This window comes from Sapajus apella, unplaced genomic scaffold (assembly GCF_009761245.1).
Source record: "Sapajus apella isolate SASKATOON/1434 unplaced genomic scaffold, GSC_monkey_1.0 scaffold68, whole genome shotgun sequence".
Taxonomy (NCBI): Eukaryota; Metazoa; Chordata; class Mammalia; order Primates; family Cebidae; genus Sapajus; species Sapajus apella.
Genome location: NW_022437008.1, coordinates 9,675,239 through 9,696,242, shown reverse-complemented (window position 1 = coordinate 9,696,242; position 21,004 = coordinate 9,675,239). Strand labels below are relative to the sequence as shown.

The following is a 21,004-nucleotide window of genomic DNA, read 5'->3' as shown; positions in this document are numbered from 1 at the left end:
CTTAACCAAATATCTGGGCACCCTGGGGCCCAATCACATTGACACACAAGAATTACCTTCACAGAGATGCATCAGCAAACATGTAGTTGTAACAGGCAACAGGCAGGTCGCATGTCCCCAGTCTCCCGAGAGGCTGGCAAATCATTTCAGGATTGGTCTCCATGTCCCTTCCTTGCTCCCTACCTTGGGAAGCCAGGTGCCTGGGGGTACTCTGGAGGGTCCGCTATATCTGTTTGGTGTGTACAGGAGGCAGGCAGAGGCTGACAGATCCCTGAAAGGCTGGGAGGTGTGTGGCCCCCCCATGAGTGACACCTCATACGTGGGTCCGGGATTCTTGGCTGGGTTCCCTCGGGTGGCTCCCCCATGTGTGGGTTTTTCAGGATGGAGCTGTTGTCTCAAGGAATGACCATTGTAGAGAAATGTAATAAGCAACCTCACTTGTGAAAATGTGGAGGCATGAAAGTTCAGGGACTAATTAAAAATAAATCTCATTAGTTTTTTTCCCCCTCTCGAGTTATGTGAGTTGTTTATTAATCTGGTTTTGATGTGCCGCATGTTCCAGCCCCGAATCGGGAACCTCTTTATGGGAATGGATCCGCATGGGAAGTCAGTGGTGGTTTTTCAGGGGGGTCTCAGCTGTGATCAGGAGGGGCTCAGCCTCGGGCTTAAGGGTACGCCCAGCACCGCCCAACTCCTGGGTGCTGTCTCCATGACACAGCCCCTGGATGCTGGCTGGGATGTCACCTGTATTCTTGTCCCTTTTCTATAGGACCAAAGAGGATTGTGGAACGGAGGGAGTTGTCCCCTGCAGCCCGCAAAGGGCTGCACACCCAAGTTGGGTGTAGGGAGGGAGGTCTGGGTGTTATCTTGCCTTGTGACTGAGGTTGTGTCTACAAAGCATGACAGCAACTGGCTGAACACGGAACTCAGCCCATGGGGATGGAGTAACAGCATCATAATAGTGATGGTGGTTCCCACGTTCTGTCCACACCAGTGTGCAGGCACTGTATTAGGCACTGCCCATTGACTGGTTCCTTCATTCCTAAAGCCCGTCAGTCACCAAGGCTCCATCCCCTGCCCTGTTGCATACAGGGGAGGGTGCTGAGCCTCAGAAACAGACACATGAAGTTTACCCCTCCCCGGAGTTGCCCAGCACTGGATTAAAGATTATAATCAGATCTACCTAATTCAGAATCTCATTCTTTCCACTGCTGCACTTATTGTGACTTTTTACTTTTCTGAGTGAATTTCTGACTTGTTTTTAGGGAATTAATACAACATTTCTTTGACAGTGTGTGTCCACACCATACCCAACAGGAAGGAAAGAAGTGACTTGTACTCACAAGTGCTGTTGGCGCAGCCTCCAGGGAATTTAAAAGGGGAGTACTGTGCATCCCAGCTCCTCCTTTGACCCCTCCCTCAGGCTGGCCCCAGGCCAGGCGTCCTTGGCCCCATGTGCCTCAGTTTCCTTGGCCCCATGTGCCTCAGTTTCCCCATTAGACAGTGAGGTTAGGGGAGTGGTGAGGCATGGCCACTGTGGCATGGGGAACCTTTCTGACCTCCCGGGGTGGAACGGAGGTGGAATCACTTTCAGCATCGCGGAGCTGACAAACCTCATGCTCTGGAGGAAACCACCTTTTATCTTCAAAGTGCTTCCCGAGCAGCGGCTGGTACATAAACATGGGTGGAAATAAAACTTCCATCCGGCCCCATCCAGGTGCCTTATGCCTGGTGTCTTTCTCTCTTACCTTTGATGCTTCCATGTAAGGTAACCAGGCTGTTTTCACACACTGAGTAAATATAAAACACCTTGAATACATTTTCAAAAATGAATCGGTTAAAATGGGTGTTCTCCTCATTTCCTTTTCCAAAAGGAGAGCGTGTGTTGTTTCCCTGAGTACTGATGAAAACATTTTAAAAAAAGATCTGCAAAAGGAGATAAGTCTTTTATTTTTTGTTTTGAATTAAAATTCCATTGTTTTTCTATTTCCGAGATGAACTAAAAGCTCGGTTTATTCCTCCTCAGTTCCCGATCCTTGCTTTTCCTGCCTTAATGACATCCTAAACTTTTGTTGAAAATAATTGATTGAATTTAAATTTCCTTAAAAGTTGAAGAGGTAATGTTACAGTATAAATTTCCTACCAAACACTAAGTAGGGAAATATCCATTAGTGAAATTAACTACAGTTTCTAGGTAGCTAACAATGTGCTGTATACAGTAGGGCATGGCTAATGAACACTGCAGTGGGTGATATTTCATTATACAAATTAATGCTCACATTTTAATGGGAAAGTCACATAATGAATCTGGGCTTCAGTGACAGCAATTAGAGACACAGATTGTCCCCTTCTGGACAAGGCACTGTTTAGCAATGAGCAGCTGTGTGAAAAGTCTTCAGGTTTACAACATATATATGCTTTGGGGGAATTAGTGTACAATTTATATTAATGTACTGAAGCTTTGCTGCAAAGACACCACCATATTTATCTCTCCTGGTATTAACTAAGTAAAGACATGAAGAAGGACTAAATAAATAACAAATTGAGGATGCAAATTCAGGAAAATATTCGGTTGCTCAACTTACAAGTGAAACACTTTTGGAGATTTAGCAAAAAAAACAAAAACATAAAAAAAATTAGAAGCATGAATCACATCTTAAAAGGGTTTCCAAAGAGAGTAATATGAATCCACCTGTTATTTTTGGAGAGGTGCTGGTGAGAGCTTGCTCTAAATAGCTCCAGAATAACTCCCCGGAACAGTGAGGGTTCCTTTGGCATATCAAGAGTAAAGTAGAGTCTCAGAATCATAAAAGATATGGCCATGTAAAAATAGGTACAGTGAACTGATTAAACCACCTGGTCATATATTTCTAAAAACTGATGAGAGAGGTTATCAATGATAATCGAAAGCTAAATATATGTCTTATGCCGTGTGTCAGTGGGAAGCTGACTTACTGTACAATGGTTCCAATAATTTCATTAATCCATTGGAATGATGAACAGAAGCTTTTTAATTTCATTATGCCTTTTCTAGCAAAACTCTTCTTTCTAGAAATGCATTGTTTGGGCCCACATCTTACTCCTTTAAAATATACTGAGAGGTTTCCCCGCAGAAGGCTACCAGTGTCCTTAGCTGCTTCCTTTAGTGGGCAAAGGTCCCCGTTCTGCACATTTCACATTTGCCTGCTGCAGACCCCACCTGTAAAATAGAGCACTGTAACCCTCTCAGTGTTTGAAAAGTTTTGAAATCGGTACTCATATGTAAACATTAAGATACTGCATATAGAAATCTCATAGATGTGATACTTTTTTTTTCTTTTCTTCTTTTTAGAGATAGGGTATCACTCTCACCCAGGCTGGAGTGCAGTGATGCAATCACAGCTCACTACAGCCTCCAACTCCTGGACTCAAGCGATCCTCTTGCCTCAGCCTCCCAAGTAGCTGAGACCACAGGTGTGTGCCACCACACCTGCTTAATTTTTAATTTTTTGGGTAGAGACGAGGTCTCTCTGTATTGCCCAGGCTGGTCTTGAACTCTTGGGTTGAAGCGATCTTCCTGCCTGGCCCCCCAAAGTGCTGGGGTTATAGGCATAAACCACCATGCCTGGCCAAGACTTTTCTTGGAAAATTAAAGGTTCTGGTGCCCACAATTGGTTAAAGTTGAGTGACACTGTGCTCTAGGAGAGAACAGCTGTTTTGCATACTCATCTGATCTGCCTGGCTCTGCCTGCATGCCAGTGTGTGGCACATATAACAGATAAACACTAAGCAACAACCCCTAAACATCATGGGGGTTACTAGAGGACTCATGACCCCCTGGAAACCGTGGGGCAGCCGGAATGGTCCCCTCGGTAAATGGGATGCATTTATGGCCTAAGTAGCTAGTCATTCAGTTAGAGCTGCTGGCATGATCTGGGGCTGCCTGTACCATGGGGCTGCCCAGGCAATGCAGGCCTGAGTCTCAGGCAGAGTCCAGCCTTGGTTGGGCAGGGCTGGGCCCCAGTGCCCGGCTCCTTTGCATTGCATCTGGTCATGCCCAGAGGCCTGGGATTTGCTAGAGTCAGCCCAGAGCGCTTGGGCAGAAGAGCGCGACCAGATGCGGAGGCTTTGGCTGGAAAGCGGTTCTCCTCCGCTCAGGTAGACTCAGCCATCTGTCTGTGACGGCCAAATGGAAGAGCAGACGTGGACCACACCACGGAGCCTGTGAAATGTGCTGATAGGCCTCTCCCTGCGGTCACCACCCCACCCCGTCTAGGCCAATGTTGTGAGAAGTTTGCCTCCTGAGCACTCTGAAATGGGTCCTTTGGGGAAATAATGCCTGGGAAACAGCTGGGATGTTTCCAGTGGAGCACAAGGCCCTGGGGCTGATGAGGTTCTAAGGAGGTTCCCAGCTCAGCCCCTGGGTGTGCCTGGCTCACTTTCCTTTCCGAAGCATTTCCCTGCACCCCTTGTTGGATAGGAAGCCCAGAAAGGGGAGCGAGGGCTTCAGGACAGAGGGTAGGGCTGGTTCTTCCAATCATTTAGCAATTTCGAGGAAATTAAAACTGACCTTGTTTCTTTGTGAAAGTAAATCCAAAGGAGAAGGTTTATCCCTTGGAGCGGCATCCACCTGGAGCACTTATCTGAGGAATTGGGGTGATCGGAAGAAGCCACCACAACCAAGCCCTTTAGTGACCTGGCAGGAGGTGGAACTATACAGAGAAATGGACAGAAAGAGCAGTGTAACCCTTTCATCCCAGGGCAGAGGCAGAGGAAGCATGGGTGGAGAGCTTTCTAGAACCTTGCATAGCACGTGCAGTCAGAAAACCCTTGAAATCTCATGAAGCAGCCCCTAATTCACCAGGCCTGGGCCTGTGGGACTCCAATGTTAAGAATTAGCCTTTCTTGTTTCTCAGCTGTGGCTTTTATTCTCTGGAGCAGTGAGGGCCAAGGCCTATTTTGAACTTTAAAGAACAGTGGGTGGCCTGAAGAGATGCGATCTTCCTGCACGCCCGTGTGCTGTGTGCGAGTGTGAGAGTGTGTGTGCGTGAAATCTGCTGGCCTACTGTGTGATATGTCTCCTCCAAAAGCCATGAGAGCAGGGCACCTGCCTCTTGGTTTTTTAGTCCATTTCCAGGGCCAAGAAAGGAGGTTGCAGGTGCTTATTCATTCATCTGTTGGTTCATTCCATCAAAAAATGTGTGTGAATCAATCTGAAGGTTCCTGAGTGAGCGGGTGACACATATGTGCTCAAGTATCTCTGGCTCTATTCAAGAGACTTAGTTTAGCTCCTAACATGAGCTTAGGATTGGGACGAGACCCCACAGAACCTGTGCTTCAACGTGTGTTATTACAGGTTGGGGAAGAAAAAGTCCCAAGACTGGGATTCTGTGTCCAGTGGAGTCCAGAGTAGCATGGGTGCAGTCCCTAGTCCAGACTCTCAAATACCGCCTGAGGTCTAGACCATCTTCCCTGCTAAACCATTCGTGGTTCCCACTTCAAAGGCACTTCCCAGCAAGGCTGCCTACAATGTTTCTCCACTCAGGATCCACAGAGGGCCACCTGGGAAAGTCCCGAAAGATCCTGAAACCAAGTTCGAGTCTTTGGCCAATCAACTCGGAATGTGGGGAGGTGGGACCAGGTATCAGCACTTTGTCAAGTCCCCAAGGCAATTCCAGGTTGTTTTTTCAAGGAGTTGACTTGACGTTCCCTGTGTGAGAATCATCAGGGACGCTTAAAAGGCCAACTTCTGCCCCCACCCCAGACCCAGGGAATCAGAACTGCTGTGCCTTAGGGCCAGAACTGGTGTCTTACCAAACTCCCCTGGTGGTTCTAACGCACAGTACAGTTTGAGTACTATTGCTCCCATGTGCCTTTCAAACAACATGTATCTGTTGGAAACATACATGCACATTCTCTGTGCATCCCCACAGTCCAGACCCAGAAAGGCAGAGCTCTACATCCCCGGGCCTGGAGAGGAAAGTCCACGTTCCTCCTCTTTAGCTCCTACTAATGAATGCCCATGCTTTCTTTACGGCCCCTTTGCCTTCCAGATGAACTTAATCATTTCCAGGCGCATTTCTAAAACGCAGCCTGAGTCCCACTCGGCACCTGCGGGCCTCACCTCTGTAGGCTTTCAACGCTGGGCCCTCCGCAGGGTTTGCTCTCACCTGTGGGCCAGGATCCTGAGTTTCTAGGCAGGCTCGCCTGCTGTGGGCCCCATCACAACCCGTCTAAGTTTCAGGGACTGCCTCTGTCACACCTGGCTGCTGGACTCCAGGTTAGCTGAATCAGCTGTGATATCCTGCTGCCTAGAAATGCCCCATCCCAGCCTGGCCTTCGATGGGCTGTCCAAATAGCAGTAGCTCAATGAGACTGAGTCTAACCCGGGACTGACTCTAATAGGTGGAAAAATAGTGCCTGAAGTTTTTTGTACCTCTGCCCCAAAGGGGATACAGCCTTCCTCCTAGATCCATGTCATTGGTCTAGCTAGAGGTGACTGTGATCTTTATGTTTAGAGAAACAGATTCCTTGCTGGGTTCCCTTCCTAGACCTGAGGGTCAGCTCTGAAAAGGTGTCCAGAAGAGATCTCAGCTGCTTGTAGCATCTGGCACCCTAATTCTGATAAGGCGGGCAAGGTGTCTCCCTGGGTCTGGCATGCGATCTGGAGATGATGTGGCTTCTGCTCAGAACCAGACTGGTGGTCCTCTTGTTCACAGAGTCCACGCCTCCAAATGCCCTGTGCCTGGAGGACTGGTACTTATGGCATATGCTGAGACAAGATGCAGTGAAATGTCTTCAGAAGACGCTGTTCACCGATGATTTGCCGTTACTTTTCAGATCAGTCTATTTTATGATAGAACAGAGGAAGGGGAGGGGAATAGTTGAGGTTCCTAGGAGAAATAATTGTGGATATTGACAGGGTACCATTGTGAATGAGAGAGCAGGAACTGTCAGTTCCCATTCCTTCTAGAGAGCCATTTGATTGCAAAGTCTAGAAAAGACCCCGGGATTACTAACAAATTCTTGGAAGATATTTAAATCTGCAATCGTTCACCTCCGTCCCCTTCTCTATCCCACAATGCCATCAAATGTAAGTTGTCTGTTCTGGTATCTTTTTCCATCGTGGAAAGAACAATAGAAGTGGGGGTGTTGAATTTAAATAAATATTTAATTCAAGAAAATTATCTTATATGTTTTAAAACACTCTTTAAAGCTATTTTTATTCTCTAGAAAGCGCTTATTATAGGTAAATTACACATTTTACTACCGGAGCGTTAGGTTTGCCATTAGTACAAATTTAAGGCACTACAAAGACCAGTAGATAATGTTAATTTCAAATACAGAAACTAAATATATTTTGTGCCTTTTTATTACTCATTTTCTTTTAAGTTTTATTGACTGCTTTTTATCTTAACTATATGTCTTTACATGCTGCAATCATAATGCACTGTAATGGTATTAATATTTTATAGAATCTGTATTTATAGTTCTTTATTTAGAAACAGTGCAGTAGGTCTGCAGATATCTGAGCCCGTCTGGAATGGTGCCCTCCAAATAATGATAAATTACTTGTGCAGTATGCCATTTGCTAATTATATCCATGATTTACTGCAGAGCAAGACTTAAATCATTCATTTCAGTCTTGCGTAACAGTGCCATAAAATTTTTAGGTTTAAAAATGGTTTCCATGTGTATAATTTAAACAAATTTTAGAGCTATTGTATACACAAAATATTGCAACCACCCATTTGTTACATACTTTCTCTTTTTAAACTTCTACTTTTAATGATCACTGTGGCTGAAATTATTATGCTTAATTTTCATAATCATAGCTTTTAAATCTACAGCCGTTTTCACATGTTAGATAAAGAAAAAGATAGCTAATTGTGTGTAGATAGTATGTCATTCCTGAATAGTCCCAAATGGTACAAAATCATTTAAAAAGCTTAAGAGTACGAATTATTCTTCTATTAAAAAACAGTTGTTCTCTAATTATTAGTTGGAGCTGCTTTGTTTCAAAGAACAAATGTTGATCCTTCCAGCCTCGTTCAGAACACCAAAATGAGATAAACGCCTCTTTTTTTTTTTTTCTTATTTCAAAATCTTGCAGGTGAGAAACCCTACAAGTGTCCGCACTGTGACTATGCCGGCACACAGTCAGCGTCCTTAAAATACCACTTAGAGCGACACCATCGGGAGCGTCAGAATGGAGCTGGGCCACTCTCTGGGCAGCCCCCAAATCAAGACCACAAGGACGAGATGTCAAGCAAAGCTTCTCTGTTCATCAGGCCAGACATCTTGAGGGGGGCCTTCAAGGGTCTCCCTGGCATCGACTTCAGAGGTGGCCCTGCATCTCAGCAGTGGACATCAGGGGTGTTCTCGTCCGGAGATCACTCGGGGCAGGCCACCAGCATGTCTTCGGAGGTCCCCTCAGATGCTCTGAAAGGCGCTGACCTTCCTTCCAAAAGCACCCATTTCTCTGAGATCGGAAGAGCCTATCAAAGCATCGTGAGCAACGGTGTAAATTTCCAAGGGTCCTTGCAAGCGTTCATGGACAGCTTTGTCCTCGGCTCCTTGAAGAAGGAGAAGGACGTGAAAGACAAAGCGCTGGCCGACACCCCTTCCATGAAAGTCCACGGAGCGGATGGTGGCGAGGAGAAGCCCAGCGGCAAGTCCTCCCAGAGGAAGTCCGAAAAATCTCAGTACGAGCCCCTGGACTTGTCAGTGAGGCCAGATGCCGCCTCTCTCCCGGGCTCCTCGGTGACCGTGCAGGACAGCATCGCATGGCACGGCTGCTTGTTCTGTGCTTTCACGACATCCTCCATGGAGCTCATGGCCCTTCATCTCCAGGCCAACCACCTGGGCAAAGCGAAACGCAAAGATAACGCCATCGGGGTCACAGTCAACTGCAAAGACCAGGCCCGGGAGGCGAGTAAGATGGCCCTGCTGCCCTCGGTACAATCAAACAAAGACTTGGGCCTCTCCAATATGATCGGCTCTCTAGACTCTGAGAAGATGGCCCAAGGTCAGGTCAAGGAGACTCTGGGGGAGCAGAAGAGTGGCACATGGACTGGCCATGTGGACCCTGCATTTTGTAACTTCCCATCAGAATTCTACAAGCAGTTTGGTGTTTACCCAGGCATGGTCGGCTCGGGGGCCTCCAGTTCCTGCCCCAACAAGGATCCCGATGGAAAAGCCCACTCTGAAGAGGATGCCCCCATCCTGATCCCCGAAACCACGAGTAAGAACACGACTGATGACCTCTCTGACATCGCCTCCTCAGAGGACATGGACTCCTCCAAGGGAGAGAACAACGATGAAGAGGATGTTGAAACCGAACCGGAAATGATGACCAAGCCACTGTCTGCCCTCAGCAAAGACAGCAGCAGTGATGGCGGGGACAGCCTGCAGCCCACGGGTGCCCCCCAGCCCGTCCAGGGACTGGTCTCACCTTTACCCCAAGCGCCGGAGAAGCAGTGGCACAGCCAGGGTCTTCTCCAAGCCCAGGACCCCTCGGCGGGCCTGCCGAAGCCGGAGCGGGGGCCCCAGGGCCTGGACAAGCCGATGAACATGCTGTCGGTCCTCAGGGCCTACAGCTCTGATGGCTTAGCAGCCTTTAACGGACTTGCAAGTAGCACAGCAAATTCTGGATGTATCAAGAGGCCAGACTTGTGTGGTAAGTTTTAGAATCCTCTTCCTATACTTCATTTCCCAAAACATCAGTGCTGAATTGTGCATTTAAAAAAAAAGGGTAGACTTATTCATGAGCAAATTTTGAATGAAATATTAGGAAAAACCCTCAGTGCTATACCTGCAATGTAGACAATCATAAAAGCCAATTTTATTGAGTTTTAGAACTCATCCTTGTGTGTTCCAATTCGCATTATAATGTTCTAAAATGCCGGTACATAAGGCATGGAAAAGAGGGTAGTGTCTCACCATGTGAACCACTCCTCTTTTCCGTCTATAACTTGAAGGGGGCAGAAAACAACTTACAAAACAAAAACTAAAAGAGACATGGTAACTTGCAAATTCTTCAGTATTTTCAATTTATGCAAAAGATGCCCAAAGACAATTCCTTACTGCTTTGCTAAGCCAAATCTGCTTTCTTAAACTTTTCTTTTATCGACTTAGAGGATACTAAAATCATATCACACTAACCACAGTATAGAAGTAAAGCGACCCTCTCTTCAAAGAGGGGGATGGTTTCTGGGTGTTTGTGACTCATTTGTAGACAAACCAAATGGCAGTGACTGTGACTCTGGCCTTCTGCGCTTGCCTTCTGTCTGTCTGTCTGTTCACCTGTCCGTGTGTTGTTCTAACAAGACATGTACATTGTGAAGTCCCTGAGCAGTAGTGATGTGACCCTATGCGTCTTGGATTCATGCTCGTCTGATCCTGTAGCAAATTGGTACTTCTTTATCTCCTTAAAGCATATGGGCACCCCAAAGGAATTCCAGACTTTAGAACATAACCGTAAATTTAAGGACTAGATTTGGATCAAATGAATGTTGGGGTGGGCAGGGGGAATCAAAGTCATTCTCTTGGCACCCAGATATTCATATTTGAAAGCCTTTCTCTTAAGGGAAGCTCAATGTATTCTTCCCTTTGAAACCAGCCTCAAATATCCTCACTAGAAACAAATGACCATGATACCTTTCCATCTGTAATTTACGAACGGATTTCTGTGATTTTATTTCACCTGTGGGAGAAAGGCAGGAAGGCAGAGAGGGAGGGAAGAAGGAACGAAGGCAGGCAGGGTGGCAGAGGAAGGAAGGAAAGAAGGAGGTAAGGAAGGAAGGAGGGAGGGAAAGAAGAAGGGAAGGGGAAGAAGGGAGGAAAGGGAAGAAAGGGAGGAAGGAAAGGAGAGAGGAAAGGGAGGGAAGAGAAGGGAGCGAAGGGGAAAAATGGAAGGGAATCTATTTAAACCTCAACATCCTGCTGTTCCTTTAAGCATAGAGCAGGATTCAGGAAGCTAGACTCTAGGTTCGTATTTTAGATTGATATATTTCTTTTATTCTTCTTCCTCCCTAATTCACTAGGAACTGAATCAAGTGGTCAGAAATATTTTTTTGAATTGCCAAAAATCACGAAATGAATTTCTGACAGCTCAAAAAATATTGACAGTTCCTTATGCCGAATGATTCACAAGGCCCCATTAACCACTACCCCCAGATCTATTTTTAGCCGCATACAATTCATTACTTTTGAAGCTGTTAAAAACAATATTTAAAAGAAGGGAAAAAAGGATTTTATGTCAGTCCAAATTCCACCCCTCCGCTTTTTTTTTTTTTTTTTCGGGGGGGGCTAATTTTTAAGGTTTTTTTTTTTTTTTTTCATTGCTGTTTTGGGTTTGTGATTGGGGTGGTTTCTTTTTTATTGTTGTTTAGAGGTTTTTGGTTTTTTTTAAAGTCTATTTTCAGTTCTTTCAACTACCTACATAGGACCATAGTTCCTGCCAGGAATCCATGCATCAGAAAAGATCAAAACCTGGCATGTCCATGAGCTCATTATTATTGAAATGAGCTCCTATTACCCCCATTAATTTTCCCTATCTTCCTATCAGGACTGAAGGAAGGCTGCCTGCCTCGCGGAAGTGTGCCCAGTGGTGTCCTTTCACACCAGGCCAGGTTGGATGGGAAGCCAGCATCAGGAAGCCTGCCTGGTCTTGAGAGCCTTTTATCTCTGGGTTGCAAACTGTTAGGCACTTCTCACCTTTTCCCACAAAAGCAGCACACCACACGCCCCTGATATTTCCACGCTGTATGCAAGCCCCGTTGCTTAGACTGCCTTTCAGCCTTTGGGCAGCAGACCCTGGGATGTACGCTGTGGCCCCTTCCTCTCTTTCATGGGGCTCGAGGACCCTCATGCCAGCCAGGCTCGAAGGCTTCCTGGTTGCTTTTGCAGCGGAGGGCTCAGGCCCCTTGTCCTGCCTTCCACTCCTGGGAAGATGCTGAATGAAACTGACTCTGGCCACGAGCTGCCTATTTTTAGAGAGCGTGAGTTCTGCATTCTGTTTGGCTCCCTTTCTTCTGACTCCTCTTGCTTTAGTTTGGAGGCAGGCAGGAAAAGACCCCCCTTGGCTCTTGCATTTGTTTGAGGGTGGGGCCACTGCCCTCTTGCCTCTAGGATGGGCCTGACTCTGCCAGTTCTCATCCCACTCCCCCCATATCTGGCCCACTGTAATTGCAGTCCTGTCCTTATTTTCTCATGGGCTACTGTGGTATCTCAGAGGGTTCAGACTTACTCATCCTTTCTAAAAGTTACAATCTAGGAGGAACACATAAATCCTCTGGATTATAAAATGGGCCTTTTTTTTTTTCTTAAATACTCAAATTCACTCTCTTTTTTAGCATTGCAGGAAGCACAAATGACATTTGCAAGCTTCAGGCCCCCACTAGCTTCCCCTTTGCAAGGGTGGAAGTGATATTGGCACAAGGAATAAAATACTTCTAATGTTTATTCCCTCTTCTCTTCTTTCGAAGTAGGTATGGGTTTCTAAATCCATCTACCAGGTCGATCGCTCTTTCTCCTTAAGGATCTGGGCTTTGTCACACCAAAGCATCCTTCCTAGATTTCTCATCTCAGATGGATCAAGTTTGGGGCTGGTTTTGTCTGGTTAGTAAACCTAAATCCCCACTTTCATGATTATAGAAACAGGCTTATAGGGGGAGCCGATGCCCCTGTGTTTCTTAAAGAAGAGCTCTGTTCTCAAGGGGTGTAAAAGTGTTTGAAGAAGTGTCGGAAATACCTAGTTCAAATCACATAAGCTCCCCACAGAGCTCAGCAGCTCCTCCAACCCTTGCTGTTGATCTGGAGAAGGTGGCGTCTCACCCTGGTCTGTGGGTGGTACTCTTGTTGCAGGCTGTACTTTCAGGGTCTTCTGTCATTTTCTGCATGCCTTCTTCCTAACTTTGAAAACTCTGGTCCTAAGCTCCTTGGTGCTGTAGAACCAGGGTCCTGGCCAGTGCAGAAGGAGAGCCACCAAGGAGAGAAGCCGACCCAGCAGTTGGCTGGGGAGACGCCTGTTGCGTATGACAGTGTTGAGAGCTTGAGTGGGAATTTTCTAAAACTCTTTCCAAAGAGGACAGCATACTGCCTGTCAGAAACATATTACAATAATCCCACGGAAGAGGTTAAGCCATCTTGGATTAAGCCAGAGGACAGGCATCCTTGCTTCCACAGTGGGTCAGATCCCACTAGGGGTCTGATCTCATTATAGGAAATCCCACTCCAATCAAATCCTTAGTTTCTTGAGGTGACTTCCAGCTTCCAGGCATGAGTCACATTTCTTTATTCTGTCAAGGAACATAATGTACAAGGGTACTCCAGTGCCATCGGAGGACTTGGATGTGCCCTTGGTGTTATTGGAGTGTTTGACCTTGGTTTTGTAATGGGACAGGCTCCACATGAGCACTTAAAGGTGGGGAGAGGAATGCCAGAGCAGTGTTTGCATCCATGGACAAAGCAAGGCAGACAAGCCCAGTCCAGACTGAGAAACGCTAATGCACTGTTGGGTCGGCACTTGGCTTGGAAGGGGCAGGCTTCCCTGTGTACACAGCACCAAGGCTGGTCTGCATAGCACCCATGGGGGCCTGCTGCATGGAATGGTTAGAGTGTGTTTCATCGGGGAGTTTGTAGATTTGGTTTGAGCAACCGAGCTCACCCTTACTTCTTGACTTTCAAACCCAAGGTAGATGGCCAGAGTGTAGAGTTGTTGTGTGCCAGGTCTCCCAAGCAGGCTTTGCACTGTGTCCTTTGGTGGACCCAGGGGTAGGCAGGATGGAGGAGAATGAATGATAGATAAGAGGGAAGGCAGGGAGAACAGCACACTCCCCTTTGCCCCGAGGGGCTCTGCTCTGTAGTGACTGCCACTCAGGGAAGCCTGGCTGAACTGGGAGCATCGATGAGCAGGCTGAGGCCAGGCACTGTGGCTTACACCTGGGGCAGGGCATTGCTTAAGCCCAGGAGTTCGAGGCCGCTGTGAGCCAGGATTGCGGCATTGCAGTCTAGCCTGGGTGAAAGAGCGAGACCCTGTCTCTAAAAGAAAAAAATAAATAAATAAATATCAGCATGTCGATCATGAGCATGAGGCCCTGTGTGCAGTGGCTACTAGCCCTGGTGACCCAATGGGGCCTGGGAGGAAGCCAGGGAGAATGCAAGCAGTTGTCCTGACATCCCCAACTCGTCATCCTCAGGTTACTGGGCTCCTGGCTTTGCAAACCCAGATTATATCTGAGACTATGGAATCAGAGTCCTCTGGGTTTCCATGCCAGTGAAATAATGGGGACCCATTCCCAAGAAATTAGGCCCATTGAAACCTCTTTAATTCGTGTATTTTTAAACGTGTGATGAGATGAACGAGGATAACCGAGCTGAACTATCTTAAAATGTGACTTCTGTTCCCTCTAAGCTTTGTGGATTTCTCGGTATAGGCAAAATATCTGTGTTTTTTTTTTTTTGAGACGGAGTTTCGCTCTTGTTGCCCAGGCTGGAGTGCAGTGGCACGATCTTGGCTCACTGCAACTTCTGCCTCCCGGTTCAAGTGATTCTCCTGCCTCAGCCTCCTGAGTAGCTGGGATTACAGATGCACGCCACCAAGCCTGGCTCATTTTGTATTTTTAGTAGAGACAGGATTTCACCATGTTGGTCAGGCTGGTCTCAAACTTCTGACCTCACATGATCCACCCACCTCGGCCTCCCAAAGTTCTGGCATTACAGGTGTGAGCCACTGCACCAGTCAATATCTATTCTTTTACCAGCTACTCAGTTTAAAGCAACAGGTAGCAAATGTTTTCTTAAAGGGCCAAAGAATAAAAGTGTTGGCTCACGGGCCATGGGGTGTCTGTGGTGACCACTCAACTCTGTTTTGAAAGTAACACCAAAGCCACCATAGACAACAGGAAAATGATGGCTGTGGCTGTGTTCTGTTAGAACTTTAGGTACTGACACAGGCGGTGCACTGGAATTGGCCCATGGGGTCCTAATTGGTCAATCCCTGTTCTGGTGTAAGGAGAAATGTGTTTCTGTGGTCATCCCTAGAGAATGAATGGTTCAAAATCTGGTCCTCTGTTATTCCACTGGACAGTGAGATGGTGATGGGAGACCTCTCATCAGCTACAGGGCCCCATCCATTGTCCAGTAATGCCAAAGCCAGAAGTGTGAGAGAGACTTTCCAGAGGTAGAGGACTTGTTCACCCAGATGGGCTGGTGCCCTGATTCTGCTAGGCCACACCTCGGTCTATGCATTAAACTTCTAGAAGAACACCCCCAGCACAGTGCACCCCAGAGCCGCGCCATTACAGCCTGCACACACAGAAGAGGAAGCGGGCAGTGGCCGTGTATTGTCTCTGAAGCAAGCTTGCTCTGCGAAAGCCTGCTTCCTCCCTGGTGGAAGGAAGCGTAGGGATGAAATAGACGATAAACATGAAAGAGCTTGGATCAGTGCTTCTCAGTTGAGTTTGCATGACGCTGCAGAGCTCAGCATCCACGTGAAACTGCTGCAAGGAAATGATGTCACTGTGCAGACATCTTCAGGCCATAGTTGTCTCTTAAGCACTGCAAGCATCAACCTCACCTCCATCAGTGTTAGAGAGGCATGTTTCATTTCCTCGCTTCTTCCGTGATGGACTGTTGATAGCTGTTTCTTGGTATGTGGGGAAGTTTGCTTTGAAGATGATTCTGGCAATTTTGGGATGACCTCCTATCCCAATGGAGACACCATTTCTGTTTCCACTCCCTTCTGTTCCTGATACCAGGCAAGTGCTTGGAGGGTAGGAAATAAGTCCTGCCTGGCCTCAGTCTTTGACCAAGAAATGGCAAAGGTCTGCAGTCAGTTAGAGACTTGGAAGGAGGCCATGGCTGGGACATGAAATACATAGTGATACACAGTCTATGGCCATTGGCACATTTTTCATCGTGTGCAAGTCTTCAGTGCGGTCCAGAAGCCAGCAGGTTTTTTGTTTGTTTGTTTGTTTTGTTTTTTGAGACTGAGTTTCACTCTTGTTACCCAGGCTGGAGTGCAATGGCGCGATCTCGGCTCACCGCAACCTCCGCCTCCTGGGTTCAGGCAATTCTCCTACCTCAGCCTCCCGAGTAGCTGGGATTACAGGCACGCACCACCATGCCCAGCTAATTTTTGTGTTTTTAGTAGAGACGGGGTTTCACCATGTTGACCAGGATGGTCTCGATCTCTTGACCTCGTGATTCACCCGCCTCAGCCTCCCAAAGTGCTGGGATTACAGGCGTGAGCCACCACGCCTGGCCCAGCAGCAGGTTCTGATGAAGAAGGGAGGTGAAGTTAGGAAAACGGCACAGGAAGAGAACCACAAAATTTCAGTCTGCTGAGCGTGTGGGGAGGGCAGGCTATACCCAGCCAGCATAGGAAGGCAATTGGCTTGGGGGTGTGGGAGACCTGGGGCATCTCTGCTGCAAGATCTTCTTGTCTCTACAGCTGCCTTACTTTATTTAAAGACAAATGCGCTCTCGTAGCTGTTCCTTCTCTTTTCTGTGAGCTGATTCTCACATGGATTGGCCTCAGAGACCACGGATAAAGCACACCTTTGCGCTTAACTCCTTTGCCTGATTGGATAATTTACAGATTAGCTATTGACCTCTGTGGTCTGGCCTGCTCTCATTCGTACTGTGTGTCCAGGGTCTGACATTAGACTCCAGGAGGGAGGACCATTTGGCTGCCTTGAAGTCCAAGGGCAAAACCTTGTGAGTGAATACAAATCACTGCCCCGTTCTGCCCCTGCTGGCTGCCTCACAACCTGCTACAGAGCTTTTCTCTCTGACTCCAGAGGGACAAACATAATCCATGTCCCCTGGGATCTCCTGCAGAAATCAGCACCTGGAGCAGGCTCTCCCCAGCCCTCATCCAGAGCTGTGCATGGTGCACTGGGACGTCTGACGGAGAGGCTGCCTCTCTGGATGGCAGCTCTCTCCAAACTCCAAAGGCATTCTTCTCCCGTTCTCCTTCTCTCTTTTAAAATTAAACGGGAATGCCACTGACGTGATGGCGTTTGCACTGCAGGATGACAGAACTGTTGTGTGAATACCATTGTACTTGCCAAATGGTCCACTCGTCATTTCAGAACAAACAAATGGATGGTGTCCGTAAGTCGGCAAACACTGGCGACATTTAGCCTTGTTTATGTTCCTTTCCTTTTGCTGCATGTTTTTGGCTCCAAAAGCTACTACTGGCTGAATCAACAGGGCCTCTGAATCAGGAGAAAAGTGTGGTAGCATTAATGTTAGTTGCTATGTCCATATTCTCTTCGGATTGCATAATACCTACTGCTCAGGACCAAGCCTAGGTGGGAGGAGAGAGCAATCAACCTCTTTGGTTAAAAAAAAAAAAAGAAGAAGAAATATATATCTTGGGAGGAAGGAAGAGAGTATTGAGAGAAAACAGAGTATTGTCGGAACACCCACATCACCGAGGAAATGTAAACTCTCCAGGCAGACCCAGCCACCGCCATCTGAAATAGGAACGGTGTGAGTCCATCCATGTCATAAGTGGGTGCAGGTACCCTGGGTCTCAGCATTGGCGTCTGCCTTCTTAGACTGCTGAATCAAAGCGCTGGTTGAAACTGACAGCTATCTAGACGCAGGCTACATCTTAGCTCCTGAAGGCATCAGGGTTTTTTTTTCTTTTTAATTTCAGATGTTGTGTGCTAAGCCCAGGTTTCAAATAAGCAGTAATTATGTCCTATTACTTAGCGCTGATCAACAGCACCTCTACGTCTAATTGCCAACCTGCCCTAATCATGTTGACTATTCTTGCTTTAGCCAGAGACAGAAGGACCAAATTTTATAAATATCACTTTATTGTCATTATTCCACTAAACGATTAAGGGATATGGCCCTGCCCTTGCTTTCAAATGCCTCTAGCCCTAATGGTTTCTGGATGATTTAATGAATCTGCACATTTTCTTGCAGGTAAGTGACACCCCCTGTCCTAGTCGGTCTGTCTGGACTTGCCCTTGTCTGTTCGTGGTCCTCGGTGGTTATCGGCAGCTTGTTAATCGTGTAAAGTCAAGAGAAGAATGTATACACATATGTGTGTTGAATAAATAATTACTATTGACATAGGTATGTGTATACACACGGCGCACCAACCTACAGTATATATAACAGAGAATCAGAGGCTAAAAATATTACCCCATATGTTCCACTATTAGTCATGGACTGCAAAGGCTTAGTAACTTGAGCAGGAGAGAAAACTCCCGCAAAGTCATAAATCCTAAGTGACTGCTGGCGGCTGACAGATCCCTTCACCTGTGGGCAACCTGGCTGGGGGTGGGGGCTGTTCTACCAGCTCACCTGAGCATCTAGAGGTGGGCCCGGCAGTCGTCTTGTGGGTATTACTGCTTGTGTCTGATTGTCCTGTATTTTGTAACACTTTAGAAGAATACAGAAAAGTGCAGTAATTCTCTTTCTCCGTAGTATTTAAGCAGAAATATTGCTAGTTTAATATTGTGTCAGGTCGTCATATTAACCAGGAGCAGATGACAGTAAAATTTCAGTGAATAGCACCTTGACATCTGCAACCTAAAAATGGTGATTGAAGCAAAATGTGTAAACTTGTACGGGGTGATCGTGTGCTTTGGAATACAGTATTGTTGAAGTAATTAGAAGATATATTAAGGTGTTCCTGGTAATGAAGGCATGTAAGTTATAATAATTGTAGCTTTCCGAATAAGTGTCAAACTATATCTTTAAGTGTGCTGTATGCTGAGTTACAAGTTAGGTCATTTATGAATGGAATGTAAAATAATACTAAAAATGCTTCAATAACTTATCTTGGTATTGCTAATAAAAAAAAGCTGTGAAACATTAGTGCGGTTTGGAGTCGTTATGTTAATTCATTCCGCAACACCCCCTCACCCCCTGACATTCTTCTCTCTGTTGGAAGCCTCAACAGGACATCCAGGGAATGCCATTTACCCTGCTCCTTGGGCTGTTTGCCTGGGCAGATCGTTGCATTTGTCTGTCCACCCTGAGGTGGGCCCTTTGAGTAACAATTCATAAACATGCAAGTGAAAAAGGACCTTCCAATTTGGATGGATGACCGTGGCGGGCGGGGGACAGCCAGGCGACACGGGCCCATTTCTCTGTACAAGTGACTTTTAGGTGTCTAGACCCTGCAACCGTCCATGGGAACTGTGGCTGGGGTGGTGGGGGTGGGGGGTACTTGGGCACGGAGCACGCAGGCCACCATGCCCCCTCCCGGATGCGGAAACGCTGACACCCCACCTCCCTGCAGCCGATCTGAACATGTTCTTTTCATCCTGCGAAGGGGTAGTTTGTAATGAAGAGACTCAGGATTCGTGGAGTTGGGAAGCTTTTTGTTCTACTGATATTTTTGGGCTGTACCTGTGTTTGCTGTAACAGGCTTTTGCCTGTTCTTCTACGTTGCTTCTTGGTGGGGAGAGGTGCGGGAAGGACTGATTTTGCTTTTTGTCAGTGTTGCTTGGTTTTGTGGTCTGTGAGCTGGATTTGAGAGTCTTGCCGTTTCAACTGTGTTTCCCAGCTTCTTTGCTTGGGCCTGCTTTTTAAACGTTTAAATTCAATGACCATCGCTGCGCCCTTGTCTAATGGATCCTGTTGGGGGCCTGGAGGTAGGACACGATCTCAAGCCCAAGTCTGTTCTTCACATCCCTAAATAAATAAAGTGTCCTCTGTGTAACAAGGAAACAGAAGCCCAGAAATACCCATTGGCCAGCCCTGTTCTCTGCAACAGGACAATTGTGTCACCCTCGCTAGTTGAAATATTTCTTCCAGTGTTTTTCGTAAAACCTTTCCAAGTGACCCTGACTCCAAAGACCACAGTATGGTATCAGGTTGTCTCTCATTTTGGAAAAGAGGTAAAAAATGAGAGATTCCGAGTCTGAGAAGACATGATAGAAGCTTCAAAGAGAAAATGTCGATTTTGAAGAAGGTTGTCTGATTTCCTGGTGTTCGGTGCCCACGACTGTTGCCTGATTCCATTCCTATGAAGCTGGGAGCATGTACCATGGGTTCCCATAGAAACTGATGGATCCCTAAATGCCTAGCAAAGGTAAAGTGAATGACCCTAACCTCCAGGCCTCAGGTCTGCTTGGCCACTTTCAGGCAGGGCTAGTTGCCAGCACCAATGTATATAGGCCGAGCCTGCACAAAAGTAGGGCCCCAGGAGAGGTTTTTCTTTATTTGCAATGTCCCCTGAGTCTAAGGACCTGCCCCAAAGGGAATGAGGTGCACATGGAGGGAAAATTCCTCCAAGCCTTTTTCTCGGGGCCTCTGTCCAGGACTGAGCACACTGTTCCTGGTGTTGACAATCATGTACACCCCCCAGCCCACTTCCTGCAACCCTGGGGCACCCCAGCACCTGTGGGCTTTGCCAGTCCTCCTGGGATGGGCCCCAGAGAGGTGTAGATGCCATGTGGGGGGCAGGACCTTGGAAGCAGAGGAAGTGCAAAGCCAGTGAGGGAGAGGTTACTGAAGGGAATGGATCGTCCCAGCCCCTTGCGCTGACAGCCTGGAAGGCTCCCTGGAGCCATGTATTCAGAAGTCTGCTGTTCTCTCTTCCTTTCCATGGGGGCCCAATCCCCCTAACAGGAACTCCAAGCTGGAGGACTTGGAAGCATTTCCGTTTCCTAAGCAGGGGGGTATTTCCTGAGTCGCTCCCCAGTGGAAACTTCTCAAGCTTAGAGGAGGCCTTTGTGAATTCTCTTTCTCCTATTTTTATGAAGCCAGCTTTGTCCTGCTTCCCATCTTCTCATTTCAGGGCACTCATGCCATACGCACCCCCGGCTTCCCATCCACCTCCTCCTCATTACCCCCATCCCTGAGTAACAACTCCCTTCTCGCCAATTTCGTGTGCTTGGGAATATCCTGTCTTCTGTCTGCTGGGGAGCTGGGTGGATTCAGTTCTATGGAATGAGCCAACTTCATTTCATAGCTCTGCAAGGGGGTTGAGAATTCCATGTCTTGTGTGTTTCTTCCCCCCAAGCCATCATCCATCCCCAAATGGGAT

At 47.2% G+C, this 21,004-nt stretch overlaps 1 protein-coding gene across 10 annotated transcripts in view; it reads left to right on the top strand.

Annotated features, from left to right (window-relative positions):
* The window catches only part of ZNF536 (zinc finger protein 536), a 483,243-nt gene that overhangs the window by 315,316 nt on the left and 146,923 nt on the right, over window positions 1–21,004 (top strand). For 8 of the 10 annotated variants that reach the window (XM_032249170.1, XM_032249167.1, XM_032249171.1 and 5 more), the window contains one exon: window positions 8,093–9,658. In XM_032249170.1, coding sequence (XP_032105061.1) covers window positions 8,093–9,658 — 1,566 coding nt within the window. Of the gene's footprint in view, window positions 1–8,092; window positions 9,659–17,925; window positions 18,826–21,004 lie in introns of those variants that run through there. The other 2 variants (XM_032249175.1, XM_032249176.1) reach the window with 1 other exon arrangement.